The 19001-nt window shown below is 33.9% G+C and overlaps 2 protein-coding genes across 8 annotated transcripts in view; one reads left to right on the forward strand and one right to left on the reverse strand.

Annotated features, from left to right (window-relative positions):
* Positions 1-16843, forward strand: part of LOC309615688 (uncharacterized protein) — a 426392-nt gene extending 409549 nt beyond the window's left edge. For all 4 annotated transcript variants that reach the window (XR_014236964.1, XR_014236965.1, XR_014236966.1 and 1 more), the window contains 2 exons: positions 5888-5982; positions 16760-16843. The gene's annotated coding sequence lies outside the window, so the exon portion shown is untranslated. The remainder of the gene's footprint in view (positions 1-5887; positions 5983-16759) is intronic.
* Positions 1-18310, reverse strand: part of POSTN (periostin) — a 34241-nt gene extending 15931 nt beyond the window's left edge. For 2 of the 4 annotated variants that reach the window (XM_082365389.1, XM_082365390.1), the window contains exons 1-14: positions 18147-18309; positions 16745-16843; positions 13045-13109; positions 11184-11341; positions 8887-9051; positions 7795-7941; positions 7132-7273; positions 5749-5961; positions 4639-4773; positions 3332-3480; positions 1637-1773; positions 918-1048; positions 271-401; positions 62-164 (exon numbers count right to left, since the gene is read on the reverse strand). In XM_082365389.1, coding sequence (XP_082221515.1) covers positions 62-164; positions 271-401; positions 918-1048; positions 1637-1773; positions 3332-3480; positions 4639-4773; positions 5749-5961; positions 7132-7273; positions 7795-7941; positions 8887-9051; positions 11184-11341; positions 13045-13109; positions 16745-16843; positions 18147-18265 — 1894 coding nt within the window. In that variant the 5' untranslated portion in view covers positions 18266-18309. Of the gene's footprint in view, positions 1-61; positions 165-270; positions 402-917; positions 1049-1636; positions 1774-3331; positions 3481-4638; positions 4774-5748; positions 5962-7131; positions 7274-7794; positions 7942-8886; positions 9052-11183; positions 11342-13044; positions 13110-16744; positions 16844-18146 lie in introns of all 4 variants that reach the window. The other 2 variants (XM_082365388.1, XM_082365391.1) reach the window with 2 other exon arrangements.
* Between the last annotated feature and the right edge of the window lie 691 nt (positions 18311-19001).

The raw sequence follows: 19001 nt of genomic DNA on the forward strand, positions 1-19001 counted from the left end.
AAATCTAGGTTTCTATTGAAAAAGAGTTATGTTTTCATTAATCAGTTCAATAATTACCAACCTGCTGGATAGAGGAGTTTATCTACAACATGAATGACACCATTTGTTGTCATGATGTCAGATTCTTTTGATTTCAATTCATTTACCAGAAGTGTATCATTCACCTATTAAAACAGGGCATAATGTCAATGGGAAATTTAATGAAATATGAACATTAGGATAATTGGATAATAGATTAACACTCTCATAGATTCATACTAGAGAACTTACTCCTTTCAGATAGATTTTGCTTCCTTGTGTGGTCTTTAAAATGTTAGTAACACCAGGTTCAAATCCCTTTCCAATGAAAACTCCTGGTGTCAGGTGATAAAGGATGATGTTTTGAAGAGCATTTTTGTCCCCTAGGGAGAAAAATATATATTTATTTAATAACATGTTATATATTTTGACATTTTGATATTATGAGGACGAAGGAGAAAAATATTTCCTTGTCTTTATTTTTTCCACACTGTAATTTCTCATAATGTCATTGTTCTCTCAATGTGATATCAGAGCTATGTCAAAACATGCAGTCCCTTCAATAAGTTCAATCAAAATATTATCCAACTTACTGGGAGAAAAAAGTCAAATTATTTTTGAAATTGTGACTACTTCTTTCTTTGTCACCTAGTTGTGTGGCCTTTAATAGAGACAACATAAGTGAACATCTAGTCCAACAACATCATGGTAAGCAGTTAATTGAGAACATTTATGAGTGACCCTCTAATTATTCCAAATGGAATTAAAGGAGACGAAGGCTAGCTGTGAATAAGAAAGAGGGGACACTTTGGGGGCTGATATCTGGGCAGGAACGCTTGAGGAAGAAATGAGATCCTGAAATCAAGGGGCAAATATATCTGGTGTTCACGTCTACTCACGAATAAGAATTTCCTTTTCTTCATTAGTCATTCCCTTAAAGGCATCGTTGGTTGGAACAAACAAGGTCCAATCTCCAGGCTGTGTCAGGAGCTCTTTCAAGTCTGCAGCTTCAAGTAGGCTGAGGAAGGTGCTAAGCAGGAAGGACATATGGACATATGTTTATTTTATTAGATTTAATCTAGGTAAGCCTACCCACCATGCATGAAATAGAGTAGAATCCCTATACGTGGAAGCATGAGAAAATGGTTCCTACGTTTTCATATGTTTCAAATGCAATTTACTCTTAAAGGTTTATCATGAGGAAATTATTTAAATATACATATGATTCTTAAATTTCCTAAACTCTGTTTTCCCCCCTATAAAACTTGGCGAGGTCACACTTTATTTAATATTCTGCAAAATAGTCTTTGCTAGAATATACTATCATTTTTTAAAAACTTAATTATAAAAAAATTTGCAAGAAGTAGTTCAGTCTATTAGGTTGATTTTTGTTTGTTTGTTTGTTTGTTTTTTACTCACCAAATCATATTATGCTGTACCAGGAAGAAAAATAGTGTTAAGAACATATATTAATTTTAAAAACATTTGTATAGACTTTTTATTCTAAATTCTGTTCTCAGCAATACTGAATACCGAATGGATTTTGGAATACTTACTGTGAAACAAAACTATGCCAAAAGCTCTTATTCTCTTGTGGAGGTGAAACTAGTAAGCTTACCTGAAGCGCTTATCTTGTTTCAGTTTTTCATGGAGGGATTTCTCTGCTGGTTTGATGATCTCTCGGAATATGTGAATGGCACCATTTCTTCCTTGCTTGCTTCCTCTCACCATGCATGAATTTTCAATGCAGACAGCCTAGCAAAGAAATAAAGATACAGCTGTCCATTTCCTTACTTGAAATTCCCTATGTAGAAGAAGCTACATAATTGAATTTCTGGATGGGCTCTTCTAAGAGGTCACCTGACTTCTAATGCAAGAAAAAACAGTTTCTCTCCTCTGTTTTTAAGGTCTTGTACAATCTGACCTCACTTTTCCTATTCAGCTAGGTCTTCCACTACTAGGCAAGCTACCCTATGTGTGGGACAGGTAGTTTTGTCAGTAAATTTAAAAATTCCATATATAATTCCACTTCTACATTTCCTGTCATTCCTCTCTAGGTTCTAATCATTCTTACAGACCCTCTTTAGTAAACTTTCACCCTTTAACTTTTTAAGACCCTCTTTAACCATAAAGTTTCATGACTTTACTGCCTCTTGTGATCTTCACAAATATTTAGTATATTATCTTGACTGTAAGACCCTATCAATTTTAAGTCAAATTACTGATTAAGTTATAGCATTTCTGAACAAATAATATTTATATATGTATCATTTAGAATGTGGTGCATTTTCTGCATCATTTAAAATGTGTGTCTTGGCCTTGTGGAACTATGGTGCACAGCACTGTGTGTCATGTTTAGTTCAAGGTAATGCTTGACTTCCTATGAATTCTTTTTAGCTGTAGCTGCAAGGTTGCCTGGACAGAAACTGAGCAGCACCACTAGTAGCACTGTAATTCTGATAAGCAATATTTTCTAGAAATTTTCCCTCAGATAAAGCACATTAGAACCACTTACTAGAAATCTTTATGTGCCTATAAAAGTTTATCCTTAAAGCCATTCAAAAGAGATTCGGTGGTTGGATGATGGTCGTACATTAAAAGATCATCCTAAACATTGGATTCAATATAAAAATTACCTTGTAAACAGTAAAGTATGGTACTCTATAAAGCAAAAGCTTATTTTAAAGGAGTTTTAGTGATTTATGGAATTGAAATAATGCTTTAGAAAAAGTTATTTATAATGAAACAAGTGCAAATTATCAGAATTATTAATACACAGCACTTTTTGTATACTTTCCTCAAAGTCTTTTCAAACAAGCTATTCAGTTCCCTGATCTTCCTATGAATATTTACTATTAAGACCACATTAATAAAATTCTAAGGAACATTTGTTACAAGAACAGTCTTTCGCAGATGTAGAGAATGGACTTGAGGGCACGGGGAGGGGGAAAGGTAAGCTGGGACGAAGTGAGAGAGTGGCACTGACATATATACACTACCAAATGTAAAATAAATAGCTAGTGGGAAGCAGCTACATAGCACAGGGAGATCAGCTCGGTGCTTTGTGACCACCTAGAGGGGTGGGATAGGGAGCGTGGGAGGGAGACGCAAGAGGCAGGAGATATGGCGATATATGTATACGTATAGCTTATTCACTTTGTTATACAGCAGAAACTAATACAACATTGTAAAGGAGCTATACTCTAATAAAGATGTTAAAAAAAGAAAAAGAAAAAAGAACAGTCTTTGACAAGGGCACGTCATTTGACATTTAGGCCAGTGTGGATATTTTATCTCATTCAGATTCACTTACTGTGCGATACACAAAGACTCTGAGCTGTTTGCCTCCAATGGTCTCAAGTTTTTGTCCATTGTAAAGCTCATTAAGGCCAACTTTTACTTTCAATATGTGATTCTGAAGAATTAATTTAAGAAGACGCTGATCCATGCTCAGAGTATCATCTATAAGTAAATTCATTACAAAAGAGTGTTATTTTGTTTATAAAGCAATAAAGTTTCTCCTGTAAGAGAAAATCATGAAAATGGGTAATCCCTACCACTATAGATCTTATGGATCCTACACTTATATAGTATATGAGTTGACTATATGCCAAAAACTAAGAATTCTGTGCACAAATTAGAAATTCCATGAGCTATTTCATCAAATGACTACAACATGATTCCAAGCAATCCAAACAATGGGTTTCATCTCTCTGAGGGCCACATGGTTTTATGTGGTCACTGACAAAAGTTAAACTCTAAGCCTGGCCAAGATTTTCTCTGAGAATCTGATGTCCATTAGTCACATGAAAAACTACTGACGAATCATTTCTAAATTTATTTTTATTTATGGAGAGAGAGTTGAAGCATGTAACCTCTTAAAGACGGGTTGATGTCAACATGTATGGATATTATTATTACAAAAAGGAAAAACAGCATTTCTAGGAATTTGAATTTTCTTGTTAATAATTTTCTATGTCACAACCTAGTATTTGGAAAAACATTAAAAAGGTGATACTTATTTAGTTTTTAATTGCTAAATTTTGCCTAACAATTTAAATATGTCTTTGTGAAGTCATTTTTTTCTGCAAAAAGTGTCAGGTTGTATTAATCTAAACACAGTCCTTGAATAGCAGCTATTAGGTCAAATACTTGTAATAATAGTTCACATCATAATATGGAAGTGTATCATATTCTCTTGTTTGTATTTATTTATAATTTGATACCTTACTTTCAAATTCTGAGTTGCAAAATGCACCTACGTATTCCTAAATATTATTATGTTGGTGTTTAAATAAACAAATCAGATTTATTTTTCTTAAGATCTGTTAATACATCTATTACGTGTGCTGGAAATATGATCAGGTTCACAGAACAACTGAAGACTCCTTATCACAAACTTTCACTTCCTGTAGGCTATTATCTATTATAATGAAATGTTTTGAAATGAAGGACATTTTAATAGAGACTACATAGTGCTAATGCATTGTATGTGTAGCTGGTAAAGAAACTAATCAACACCTCACAAAATATCTATTATTTCTTAATGAAAACAATCATGGTGAAGAAACAATGTGTGTAGAGGAGGAAAGAGCAGGAATGACAGTGTCCAGTACATACCAGAAAATGCATTATTCACGGGTGCCAGCAAAGTGTATTCTCCATCTGGCCTCAGAGCAGATGCCAAGCCTAATTGGGCCACAAGGTCTGTGAAAGTGGTCTGCTGATTTCCAGCTAGCTCAATAACTTGTTTGGCTGTAAAATAAACCATCACCATTCAAACAATGTCATCGTTGTTATTACCATCATCATGAAATTAGTAAATCAGTTCTTGGCTATTTTCCATGAGCTATTTGCTGTACTGGCAATGTGACATCCTGCCTTTCCCTAGTAAGAGAGTTCCAGTTTCCCTTTTTTGGGGTTGATGACCAAAGAATTTCAGAAGGACAATATCTTTCTGACTTCTTGCTTTGCAGTTTTCTTGAATTCTTTATTACTTGCCTCTTATCTCTCTGCTCTTGTGAGTGCCATAGGTCTTTCATTTATCCAAAAGTAACCATTTGGTTATATCTTCCCTTCTGTTTTCAAGAAAAACTCTGGCACTGTGATAATCTTTATCAATATTAGGTATTAGAAGTAAGTCAGACAGAGAAAGACAAATATCATATGATATCGCTTACATGTGGAATCTAAAAAAATGGTACAAATGAACCTATTTACAAAACAGAAATAGAGTCATAGATGAAGAAACCAAACTTACAGTTACCAAGGGGGAGGGGGGGAAGGGATAAATTGGGAGATTGGGATTGACATATACATACTACTATATATAAAATAGATAACTAATAAGAACCTACTGTATAGCACAGGGAACTCTATTCAATACTCTGTAATGACTTATATGGGATTAGAATCTAAAAAAGAATGGATATATGTATATGTATAACTGGTTCACTTTGTTGTACAGCAGAAACTAACACAACATTTTAAATCAACTATACCCCAAAAAAATTCATTAAAAAAAAAAAGAAACTCTGGAAAGCCAGAGGTCAATGCATGGAATGACCATGACTACACAAGCTGCCTATTTAGTACTCAGCTCATTGTTAATTTTGTGTTTGTGCTTCACATGGCATTCCTTATACTGCACATTTATTTTCCATGGGCCTACTCTTAAGGCATCTAATTGGTAAACGATAGTAGGTAGAACAATATGAAACTGTTGCTCACCAGAATCAGGAATCAGGACCTGATCAATCAAATGGATAACACCATTATTTGTCACAATATCTTTTTTGTTCACCATTTTGATTCCATTTACTGTTATGCTGTCACCATCACATCCTATCTCAATTGTGTTTCCTTCCAGAGTCTCAAATACTGCTCCTCCCATGATAGCCTCGGAACACTGGAGGGTGTTTAAAATGTGGTACTTCAAGAGAGCTGGAGGACAAAGTACAAAGAGTAAGCTTTCAGATCAAGGAGAATAGCATTTGACCCTTAAAAGACGTGTTTCACTGTGGAACTAAGTATTCCTAAGAAATATAATATATATAAGACCTAAGTATTGACCTAAGGTTTTAAAATTCTGTTTATGTTCTCAAAATGTTTTTTCCATCAACTCTACAATAAAATTAGCTCAGCTCAGTAGGAAGTAAGAAGAAAAGAAGATCAGCTGTATGGAATTATTTGTGTAGTTCTAGAAAATGTGTTAGATCAAGTTCCCTCTATCATAAGAAAGGACTTTCCGATGGGAACACAAGAATAATTCCTCCTTTCAGAAGGCCTATAAAATTATTTGCTAGTGATACCTGTTCCAAACACCCAAGCAGTATCTTACATCAGCTACTCATGACAGAACAGCTGTACAGGCATACTTCATTTCATTGAGCTTCACTATTTTGTGCTTTGCAGGTACTATGTTTTTTGGTTTTTGTTTTTTGTTTTTTACAAATTGAAGGTTTGTGGCAACCCTAAAGGCAACATCTAGAAAATATCCAAAATAAAGATGATTTCTTGAAGGACTTCTGAAGGGATCTGTGCCTAAACTGTCTATATTTGCACCAAAATATCTCATCATAAATTGGTTAAGCCAATTTGGGGTAGGCTGAGTAAGCGAAATGTGCTAGTCACAATGTAAAATCTAGTTGAAACTAAAAAGGAGACTGGAAAGAAGCCAAGTTCTGTGTATCAATAGGTAATGACCAAAGAGAACCATGCAATTTTCTCAACTCAACTTTAGTGTAAATTTAGAATTAAAAGCATTGAACAATATGTATACAGTATTAAAGTTTGATGATCTAATATTTCTTTTCAACACTTTCTAATTATTTTTAACATCTGCTACTTAGTTACTTGAAAGCAGTGCAGAAGAATGTGATCTTTAGGATACCCTGATTATTTAATTACTTTAATTATTAAATTAATTATTGAATTACTTTGCCTACTCTTTCAAGGATTTTGTTTTTTAAGATTCTTATAGTCCACCTCAGAATAAAAGTTTTTCTTTGCCTTTGCTTATCAAAGGTGATAATGCTGGCAGAACTTAATCTCTTTTTCATTTCCTTTCTTGGAATTCTGGGAGGCTTCTCCTAGAGAGAGACAGTTAAGTACCTTCCGAAGCCACTTTGTCTCCCATGATCCTTTCTAGAACCCCTCGTGGAAGTCTCTCAAAAGCTTCATTGGTGGGAGCAAAGAGTGTGAAGTGACCATCTCTTCCAAGGGCCTCCAATACATCAGATGTGATGGCAGCTGCCTGAAACACAAATGTGCTTTTTAGAGGCTGGCACATTGCAAATCCAGAAGAAAATTACAATACACTCAGTCTGGGTGGACATGAGGGAGTTGATTATATAGAAAACTATAGAAGTTAGATATAACTCTTGTTAGATCTTTAAAATATTATCTTTTGGCACAAACAACCATGTCTTTTCAAACTTTCCTCAAACTGTATGTAAGATGGGGAATTCTGCCGATGCTTGTGTGACTGAACAATATACAGCAGTAAACGTAATAATTGATGAATTCATTCTAAATGCACTAAGTACACTACAGTCACGAAACTAATCATTCTTTATCTATCATGTCCACATAAATATTATTATTTCATATAAGGAGATGATTTCTTCTGTGTAAAATGAAAACCTTTTCATTTCAAGAAATATATTGGTTACATGGCTACCAGATTTAATAGCTTTTTATAATTATTTTAGATTCTGAGGGAAAGAGGAGGAATTTCAATGGTCCAAGACAATCTGCTATTACTTCTGTACTTACTCTAAAAGATGAGAGGTCATCTTCTGCTTCAATAAAGTCCTGAATTGAGGTACCGATTTGTGTAAGGACACGGTCAATGACATGCACAACGCCATTTGTTGCAATCTGGTTCCCATGGATGATTCGAGCACAGTTAACAGTGACAACCTAATTATTTGAGAAAATCAAACTTTAGAAGTCACAGCTATCTGTTGACCACTGAGACTGCAAGCCCCCGTTTCCTATTTTTCATGATTACTGGTAAATGTAACATGAAAGAACTGACATTCTGAATGTAAATTCTGAGGGTGAAGACTTACTTACATATTACTATGTCCCAAAAAAAAAAAAAAACCCGGGAAAAAATGCAACCAGTTGAGAACCCAAGTCCAGTTACACTTAACATACCTAGAAGTGCAAGGCAAATACATTTTTTTTTGGTTTAAATTATTGCTTTTATTCCTCTCTTTCTTTCAAAGAGATAGTCATACACTATTTCTAATGTAGGTCAATGAGTTACATAAAGAAGTCTAATTAGTCCTTAAAAAAAAGTTCTGAGACAGAAACAAACAATTATTGCATAAATATAATCAGTTCTATTTCAGTGATTTCCTAAATATTGACTCCTCACTGACCCTTTATTTCCTGGAACTCTGACTGTTGAAAGAGCTCTATGACCCTGGTTGGAAGTTTCCCACAAAGACTTTATTAAAACACACAAGAACCTAAATCAGTATAGTAGCCAGAGGGTGAATAAAAGAATACTCATTCTCTGATTTTTCTCTGATAAATTCTCTGACAAATTCTTATTTATTATTTTTTTCTGATTATTAGTTTTTCAAACACATCAAATACTAAAACTTCCTTTTGTAGAACATCTAAGTCTACTATCAATGAACTATCGATTTAATTTCTTCCTCGCAATCACTCTTTAGTAGAAATCACTCACTGAATTAGAAATTTACATGCTGTAGATGTAGGGAAAAGTCATGATATGGCACTTACATTATATTCACTAACTTTTTATTATTTCTGTGAGCCTTATATAAAAGGTATAGAAAAAAATTAAGGACAATGTTATTGAGAAAGGTACTTTTTATTAATGAAACTTACCCCATTAGCATAATGGTTAATGAAGAGCCCCAAATTGTTATACATTGAAGAAACAATCATGCCGTTTTTCAAGTCCTTGGTCAACATCCTCTTATTAACCATGTGGCTATGTAAAGCATTCAATAATTCAACATTTACATTGCTCTCCAAACCTCTACGGATATCCTAGGAAAAATTGAAATGACAGAAGTTTATTTTATTATAGTTAATTATTAAAAATCTTATAATCACACTGTTTCTACTCTCTTGTTATTTTCTCATTGAATTACCCAGACGGTCAAACCAAATTGACATAAATAACTTAAAATTATACTATTTCAATTGATTAAGAAATTTTGTAAGTAGAGGTACTCAGTAAAGGGTTCCAGATCTTATAGAGCACTTGGACATTTTTAGAGACAAAACAAAATTTTTAATAAACATATTGATGAAGAGATGATCTTGCTGTAAAGGCTTAGGGAATATGAAGTTATCAGATATTTAAAGTACTTTGAGTGGAAAACAAAATAAAAATGGCATTATATTTTTATACAACATCAGAGTTTTAATAACCGTTTTATGTTTATTCTATAACAAATTCAAGAATTCAACCATCCTGTACCTTTTAATTTATCCAATACCACACTATATCATACTGTACTTGGTGTTATGAGAAATACAATGATAAGTAAGGTGAAGTCTCGACCTTTGAGGTACTTATTCTATAGCAGCAGGCAAAAATAAACACAGTAAGATAAAGGACGGAAGGAGAAAAAAAATGCTTTCCAGGTCAAATGAAGATGGCTGGCAATTCAGGTTTGGAGACAGGTCTTGCAGGGTAGGTAGACAGGGTAGGGATGGTGTGATGATCATTCTAAGTCCAGCTGCTGGCACAGGGTGAACGTTGGGAAAGCAGAAGTTGTCCAGTGTGGTTATTGTATGCCTTTACGTTTCTCAGATAATATTAAGAAAGACATTTTAGAAAAGTATATGGGACCATAACATAGAAGACTTTTAATGCCCAAGTAAAGAGTAAATTAAACTGGCAATGGGGAGCCATTGAGGCTTTTGTGGGCTTGGAATAAAATGATTAGCCTGGGCTTTAGGAAGGTTAATCCGGTGGTAATGCGTAGCAGAAAAGAGACTATTATGAGGATGAAAAATGGGATATGGGTGACTAACAGTAGTTTCTAAGAACTGGAGAGAGGCAAAGTAAGGATGACTTATAATTTTCAAGTTTTAACTCTGAGACTGGTACTGCCAATTATGGAAAAAAGACAGCAGAAAAGCTGTTGTTGATGGGGAGAAAGAAAGTGGCATCTGTTTTAGATAACGTTATGTTTAAAGATATAGATGGTGTATCCAAGGAGAAATATTAAGATAGATGTTAGAAATATTCTCCTGGGATTCAAGAAACACAGATTCCATGGCTCTATGCATAAAGTGAAAGCTGAAGCCATCAGAAGTACATCTAAACTGCAGAGTATAGTTCCTGGAAGAGACCTTAATAAGACCTATTCTTAAGGCAAGGAAGAAGAGGAGTCTGCAGAAAGGACCAGAAAGGTGGTTAGAGATGTGGTCAAAGACAACCAGAAGAGAGAAAGTTCTATAATGCAAGCAATTAACCTCACAGTTAATGCAGCAAGAGAAAATCTAGAAGAATCTGCCTGTTTTACTAAATATTGTATGACTCTAGTAGTAATTATCAGTTCATCTTCATATCAAGTAGAAAGTAGGAATATATTTCTATACCAGTTTTACAGATTTGTGTATTGTCATAATTTAGTGTGTTGTAAATTAGATTATGCACAAAAAAAGCCTAAAAATTAAATGTATTGTTTACAACCCTTCAATTTAAATATCCACACACGTTTATAAATCTGTCAGTCTCTGAACAGCCATATATATTTACATATAATTAAAATAATAAGTATATGTATAATATAGCTTATTAAAAATTTTAAATTCCACTAGGCTTCTTAACTTGCCTTTCTATGAGATATGTCATTTAAAATTACCTATATTTCTTCACAACCAAAAGGGGAAGAGGAAAGGAGTAAAATAGAATAATGATAAAGTGCTTGTTCAATGCACTATTAGTTTGGCTTTATTAGTCCATGAGCCTACTGGGGTGTTATTCCATTTATGGATGTATTAAAATGATTTCCTCCTTACCCTCAATTAACTCATCCTTTTATGTATCCTCATATATGTACGACAGAAAGATATACAATTTCTATTCATTTCCAAGTTAGTAAATCAATTAAAGTATACCAGTAGCAGTAAAAAAATTTATATTAATAAAAATAATGAATTACAGAATCCAGGTTGTCCCAAGCCTCGTTACTTGGTGCGAAGTAAGTGAACGACCCCTTTCCTTCGATCTCTTCCCTCAGTTTTGAGAGATCAGAATAACGCTGCGTGGTGGTGGCTCCCACAATGCCCAGGGTCCCATAAACATGATCAATAGGCATAACTGAAATAATCAAGAGATGAATAAGTACTTATGAAAAAATTTCAAGAATGTTATTTTACAATAATTTAACCTTTACACAAAGCCCCCCAATATATTAAATGATAATTTTAGCAATACAGTTCTATAAATCATCAATTTTATGTGACATTTGCCTTTTGAATGTCAAATAATAAAGTACTACTGAAAAATATCATTCCATATATCCTTGGTCTTGAGGGAAAATGAATTTTCAATTATTATCCTTTTTTGATGTTTAGTCTATTTACATGTCAAATCTGCTATGTCAATATGGTTCAATTTTAATTATTAGTAAGTATCTTTGATTATTTCACTGAAAACAACAAAAGTTCCTCACTTCTCACTGAGAATGGCAAAGGTAATTTTTTTTTTCATGTTGGCTTAAAGCTCCTAAATAGTATAATACTGTTAGGTATAGGGGTATAGTTATATAGATTTGGGTCCCTAAAAGAAATATGTAGACCTGCTTCTTTTCATCATAATTTCAGGAAGGAAATATATAAAAATATCTAATACTTCTAGAATATATCTTCTGAACTTCAGAAGAAAGATTAATATATGAATGTCAACCTGAAGTTTGGGTGCAGCCAACTTATTTTTTATGACTCTGTCTTATTTAAAATTTAATATGATTTGGATCATATCATAGGAGAAATGGTTATTACCTTTGTGAATATATCAAGACTAGGTACACAATTAGTAAATTAAATCACAAAATCAGGATTTAAAAACACCCCTACAGGATGGGAAAAATGAGTCAAACATAACAGTTAAATGTCACAGGGTTCCATTTAAGTCCCACGCCTAAGTTAAAAAAAAAAACAAATCCCAGTGAAGACTTGATTTGACAGCATTCATTTAAAAAAGATCTGTAATCAATTTTAATTAATTAAAAATTCAGCATGAGTTAATGATATGACATGGTTACCAATAACATTAACCAAAATTCAGGAGCCCACCCGCCCCAAACTGAGGTATTTGTCTTAATATTTTCTCAGTTGCCTGGACACACATAGATAGTAGACACCAGTCTTGGATCACAATCAGAAGAAAAAAAATGACTGGATTAGAGGCTTTTCATGGGTTGCTGTCGATTACAGTAAGGACTCCAAAGTCTATATCACATTCAAACTGGGGGCCATGAGCCCAGAGAAGAGAAGATTCTGTTGGGGAAGAGAGGGTAGCTGGAGGAAGGGTGTGATGATTTGTGTTAACTATCTGAATGGCTGTCATTTCAAAGAGGAAATAGATGAACTAATTTTTCTCTAGTTGGCAAGTTACAGGAAACTAACTTTCAATCTGAGAAACATTATAAAATCAGAGCTGTTGAATCAGAGAAGATGATGCCTTGCCAAGTAGTCAGCCCATGTTCCTAGACAAGTTCAAAGAAAGGGATTTTGTAGTGGGGATTTTTGTTCTTGAAGGAAAGTTGAACTAATTTAAATTTAGAATAAGCTTCTGTTGTTCAGCATCTAGTGTATATGATGTATATATTAATACTTTATCAACATGATAAAGTCATGATTAACACCAAGATATGGGGGATATATCTTGGATTTATCATGGTGCTAAATACACACACACACACACACACACACACACAATTGGCTTCGCTATAAGCTACTTCAACTCTTTTTCCTCAAACAAGACAAATTCCTCATTTAATTCAGTAATTGAAACTTTACCTGCTGGGCAGCCTTTCATTCCTTCCATCCTCATATAACCAGGGCAGCATTCATATAACACAGTCCTATACATTGGAAGAAAATTAATTTTAAAATGGGAGAACTACAAAGGATACATTTTGACATAAACTTAGCAAAACATATTACTTATTGCCTTGATTTATTGAGAATTTAGAAATCCAGTTTTTTTTTTTTGTTTGTTTATGACATCAAGGTATTTATATTAGCTTGATTTCTCTCTATAACCTCATGGCATGGTGGAAAAATTCCAGGATCTTGAGCCAGAAGAATGGAGTATGGTTCCCAGTTCCACTACTTAGTTGATGTGTGACCTTGAGCAAATCATTTAATAAATTTGAGTCTCAGTTTCCCCAACTATTTAACATGAATGTAGTAGCTAAAATACTTATTCATGGGTAGTTGTGAATCTCAGATAAAACAATGCTTTGGAAATAATTTTGCAAACTATAAATAGCTGTAAATGTTTATTAATATAAGGTTATTAGGAACTAAGACCATCAGAAAAATTTATTAACTCACTTATAGGTAGTAAAATATGAAACTATAGATGAGAATAAAATTTCTGGCATGGAATATTGGCTTAAGGATAGTTAAAAGATAAGAATATAGAGATAAGTGGGAAATTAAATTTTCAAACTGTTCTCTAATTTTAACATAATTTCAAGAATAGTTGGTATTGGAAACATATACAGACTGTAAGAGAGCCTTATGCAGATATGGTCCCTGAAGTAATTTTATTTACATGGATACCCATAAAAATAAATGTGAACATTTGGATGCCAAGGGATTGATTAAGAATTGCTTATACTTTAGCTTTAGCATATATCATAAACAATAAGAATGAGATACATAATTTTTAGTTCGGGACTAATAATACTTTATGTAAAATAGTAAATAGAAGAAGAAATTGCTAAAGTTGCAAAAATTTCTATAACACATGCTAATGTTAATGCACTATACGGTATAGAATTCCAAAACAGGCAATTGCAATTTCAGATGATACTTGAACAATACAGTTGTCTGAGTTAATGTTTTGAAAGCAACGACAACAAAAAAGTAGTTTTTCCAGGAAATTTATGCTACACAAAACTCAAAGTTCCCATATTGTCAGTAGGACAAATAAGAGTAAAAAAAAATCATGACTGTGCATATCTCTGTAAGTGGGAAATTTATCTTCATTTTCTGAATAGTATCTAAAATCTCATGGAAATGCCAACTGACAACGTCACTGACATTTTTTTGAAGGAGGTCTACAAAATACTATATTATTGAGCCAATATATATTGTGGGGAATATCTTTTTTTTTTTTTTTTAAACATCTTTATTGGAGTATAATTGCTTTACAATGGTGTGTTAGTTTCTGCTTTATAACAAAGTGAATCAGTTATACATATATATATGTTCCCATATCTCTTCCCTCTTGCATCTCCCTCCCTCCCACCCTCCCTATCCCACCCCTCTAGGTGGTCACAAAGCACTGAGTTGATCTCCCTGTGCTAAGCGGCTGCTTCCCACTAGCTATCTATTTTACATTTGGTAGTGTATATATGTCCATGACGGGAATATCTTAAACCTAGGAAACTTCCTGTTTTTCATTAGACCCAGTTACTTCCCCCAAATCCCCAAAGCAGCTATTCAAACAGAAGATAAACATTTCTGTCAACTGATACATAAAGTCCTAAAGATGACTTTGGAAATTTTAGCAGCTGCAACAGATGGCAAATCAGGCATTCTTCCTGTCAATGTTACTGATTCCTTTGGTTGTTTGAAACTAGCAACTAGCATTTACATTTATTCCAGAGCACAGATGTTAATGTGTTTGTGAAAATGAAGTTAAGGGAAATAAGCTAATATAATTAAACAAAGGAGACACTGTTATATTTCTGGTGAAAAGCCAGACTTCAAAGCAGGAATTTTTTTTTCTTTTTTAATGGAAAGCAAGAAAGAATCTTGGCATAAGCTTTGTACAAGCATTGGCATCGCTAACATATTTAGATGGTTAAAGTAAGATTGTATCGGACTTCCTTAACTTCCAGGAAGTGTGTAATAAAGATTTTCCCTAAATATTTCAAGGAGCAGGTCCTTTCTTATGTAGTTAGTGTGCCTTCCAAATAGGCCTCATGGTAACCAAGAACACAAAGAAGAAAGCGAAAAATATCCAGAGCTTTGGAGTTCCCAACTGGGGCCTGACCTAACTCATGGCCAGGATCCTTGTAACTACTGACTTACACTGTAGTTGTGTGAATGATGCACAAGTCTAGCAGATTTATGCAAACTAATAAGAATAACGTCCAGGTCAAAAAGTAACATCGGTTAAAACTCTGTTAAGCCAACATGTGGGAACGGGCAGCAATGTCCTGTGGGGTCCTAGTCTTGGTTACCATGGGGAGGCACAGTCCAGATAAGGTTATATGCCTTGAATACATGATTCTTAGTAAAATAAAGAGAACCCTATGCATTTTAAATAGGGATCTGCACACGCCTCCTTTTCACACCAGCATATACCCAATTTGCTTAAAATAGTTTAAATTTAAGTACAATTAATGTTATGAGTTAGAGTTACTTAGTAATTTCACATTAGTTCATTCATTTTACCTTCAGAAACTCTCCATGTATTAAATCTGCATTTCACAGGCAAAGAAACAAGACTCCAAAATGTTATGTGATTCCACAGTTAGTATTTATAACCAATATTATTAAGTTAAGAATATGTTTTTTAACAATCCCCCAATCCTTCCACCTATTTAGAGTAACTGAAATTTAATGATGATGTGCTTCAGATATTCTGGTTCTCAAGTCGTGCTTCACTGAGGTTGCGGTCCAAAGTAATAAGAGGCAGGCAGGAGCCATTTCTACTGTTTCATTGACTGAGGATGACATCTTTAATTTTTTTTATCTATAATTCAGCTCCTTCATCTTAAAATGAAGAATCTGCACCACATGAGTACTTATCAACCTTTATATGTCTAGGATTATATTTCTTCTACCAATATTTATTAATTGATTAAACCAATAAGCTATCAAGTAATAAAAATGTTTTCCAACTCTAGGTGAATCAGTGAAATATATAACTAAGTTGAAAAGTAATCATCTTTTTGGCTATTGAAATAGTAATATAGTGGTGGGTTTCCATTATCACCTTTGGGGACCCCTGGGGATCTGGCAGTTTGGGATGGAATGACTGGATTAAATGAAGATATGAAACTTAAGTCCTTTCCAACTTTAAGCTTTGATGAAAACTCAGGGGTAAACTGGTGTACTTTATATAATTTCTAAATGACTGTAGGCAAACATTAATTTTTACGTGAAAACCCTGGTATTTCAGATCAATTTGTTCTTCTGGCATTTTTTTAAATAAAATGAGGAAACTGAGGCAAAGAGGTTAATTGACTTGCCTAAGATAAAAGAGGCCAAACCAGGAGTAGAAATGACATAGTCAAACTGTCAGTGATTCTATACCAGATCACATGGCCATTGCCATAGATTCAGGAATAACATGAGTTCCACTAGTAGAGGAGGAAATTCAGGGAAAATTTCTTTATTCATATGTGATCCATTTTTTTTAAGCTCACAATTTTGGAGAGTATTTTCGAGAAGATGGTGTGTATGTCCAAGGAAAGGCATGGGCATTGTGGTGTTGTCTTTGGAACTGGCACATTAAGGAAAAAATGACACTTACGTTTTCTTTCCACAGATGGCACCTTGATACCAGTTCCTACAAGTGCTGAAGTATTTCTTTTTGGTGCCCAAAATCTGTTGAAGGGCGCAGACATTTGGGCTGGAAGATGGAAGGAAAGAAAGTTAATGTCCTAATGACAACTAGTTTTTCATATCTACATGTCAGGTAGTAAAAAAAGAAAAAAGAAAAAAGTTAATATGTGGATTCGATTATCAAAGATACAATTCTAAAAAAAGATGTGATTCTAGTCAGCACAAATCTCCTTCTGATCCAATCCTGCTGAATCATTGGAAAAACTAAAGTCTATGAGAAACAGAGAGAGAGGGGAAATTATACATCTCTGAGAGTAAAATGCCATTGTTTCAAAAGTTAACCTAATAGAATTAAACAATGTGTCTTACTACTTTTAATAGTAGGTAATTCACTGACCCTTTTAAACCAAACATGTGCTTATTTAGGGTTTGGGGTGGCTTAGGGCTCTGGAACAATGACAGATCAGACAGCAAAATAGACAAGTTTTACTAAGTCCAAGGACACTGTACTCTGTAATTTTCTAGGTAAGCAATCACAGAAGTAAATGAATGCTAAGATTAACTTAAATAACATGGCTGCACAAAGGAAAATTTATTGCTTTGCCTGGAAGTAATTAGATTAAGACATCCTCTGCCAGAATTTTAAGTGTTTTTCTCCCTTAAAAAGAAGGAAGTCTTATTTGCTCTGTAAGGCAAGGGAACTTTGGAGCATTATGAACATCTCTCTGAGACATTGGATGTAGTGCCAAGATCCATTTCAAAAATTAATAATAAATGGTTGGTTAAGTTACTAAATTATGTCTGATAACTTTAAAAATGCTAAGTTGTAGTTGAGTTTATTCTAAGAAATAAAGTTTTTGCAAATTGTACAGAATGCAAAATTTAAAAGCATTCTTAAATGCTTCAAAAAATTCAGGAAACTGGTTACATTACCTATTGTTTAATTTTCATAATAAATGAAATTTTCCCTAACATAATGTGAGATATTTCAAAGCTGTCTACATAATGAGAGTCTCCAACAATAGATTCTTTCATCTTGAAAACCTCATTCCAGAAATTTGAAATCAAATAAAAACACAAATAAACTGAATCATAAAGAAATGCCCTGTTAAATGTTGTTAATTACATTAAAATCTTACAATGTTATCATAAGAAGCAATTATACACAAGTTTTTTGGACAGTAATCCTTAAAGTTTAAGACACATACATCAACCACAGAATACTCATTTTTTCCTTTTTTCTTGTTACATTGTAATAAGTAGAAAAAAAAAAAACAAAACCTGAGGTATAAATAAGGAACTATATGTAGAATTGTACATACAACAAGCTAAGGGAAAAGAAGGTTTATAAAATCAAACCACTGACTTACCCCTGATCCCGGCCCCTGATACGGCTGTGAGCCAAGATCTTGTCATAATGACCATTGGCATTTGCAGGGTTAACCACAACGAGCAAGAACAGAGAAAATGTGGGTAAGAGAGGAATCATCTCTAGTCTCTCCGTTGCAGTTAGTCCACGAAGAGAACTGGCAGTGGGCTTTGGAGAGCTCAGAGTTTATATACATGGCAGAGTTCTGGGAGGGAGCTCTGTATCAACCTGGGAATCTGAACTCTCTCCAGAAGGCATCAGCAACTTCAAGTCGCCAGCTAGAATCTGCTTTTTCAGCTATGTTTCCTGAGCACACTGAGCCTCTTTTTCTTCTCATTATCAAAAGGATATTTATTTTAGTTTTGTATTATTTATCTTTCTCTTTATTTTTACTACCTGACTCATTTCATGTTCATATTTCCGTTTTATTCTTTTGTAATTTAGAGGGTTTTTATGGGAAATGATTTTGTTTAGATTTTAAGGATCATTCTGTAATACGTCCCTTTCAGAGTGCATGTCCCTGTGCTCAGTGACAGTATGACTTGATCTTATCACATCTTGTCATATTCAGTTCACGTCAGAACTGAAAGATTATTTTTCACCAGATAACAAAGGTAGATGTAAGTTGGATAATCACAAGGCAGTAATGGCTGTTGATTAAAAACAAATGTTGAATGGCCATAAACTCTCACAGAGTATGGGACAAGAATTTTAAGTTGCTGATGAAACATGTAGGAGGGATCACATTTTCCTTGCAATGTGTAAACTGGGGGGATCCCTCCCATTTCACTTCTCTTCAGATATCAAGGAATAGATAGAGTTAACATAAATCTGGTTCTGGTAAGTTTCCCTAACT

Source organism: Balaenoptera borealis, assembly GCF_965194805.1.
Source record: "Balaenoptera borealis genome assembly, chromosome: 18".
NCBI lineage: Eukaryota > Metazoa > Chordata > Mammalia > Artiodactyla > Balaenopteridae > Balaenoptera > Balaenoptera borealis.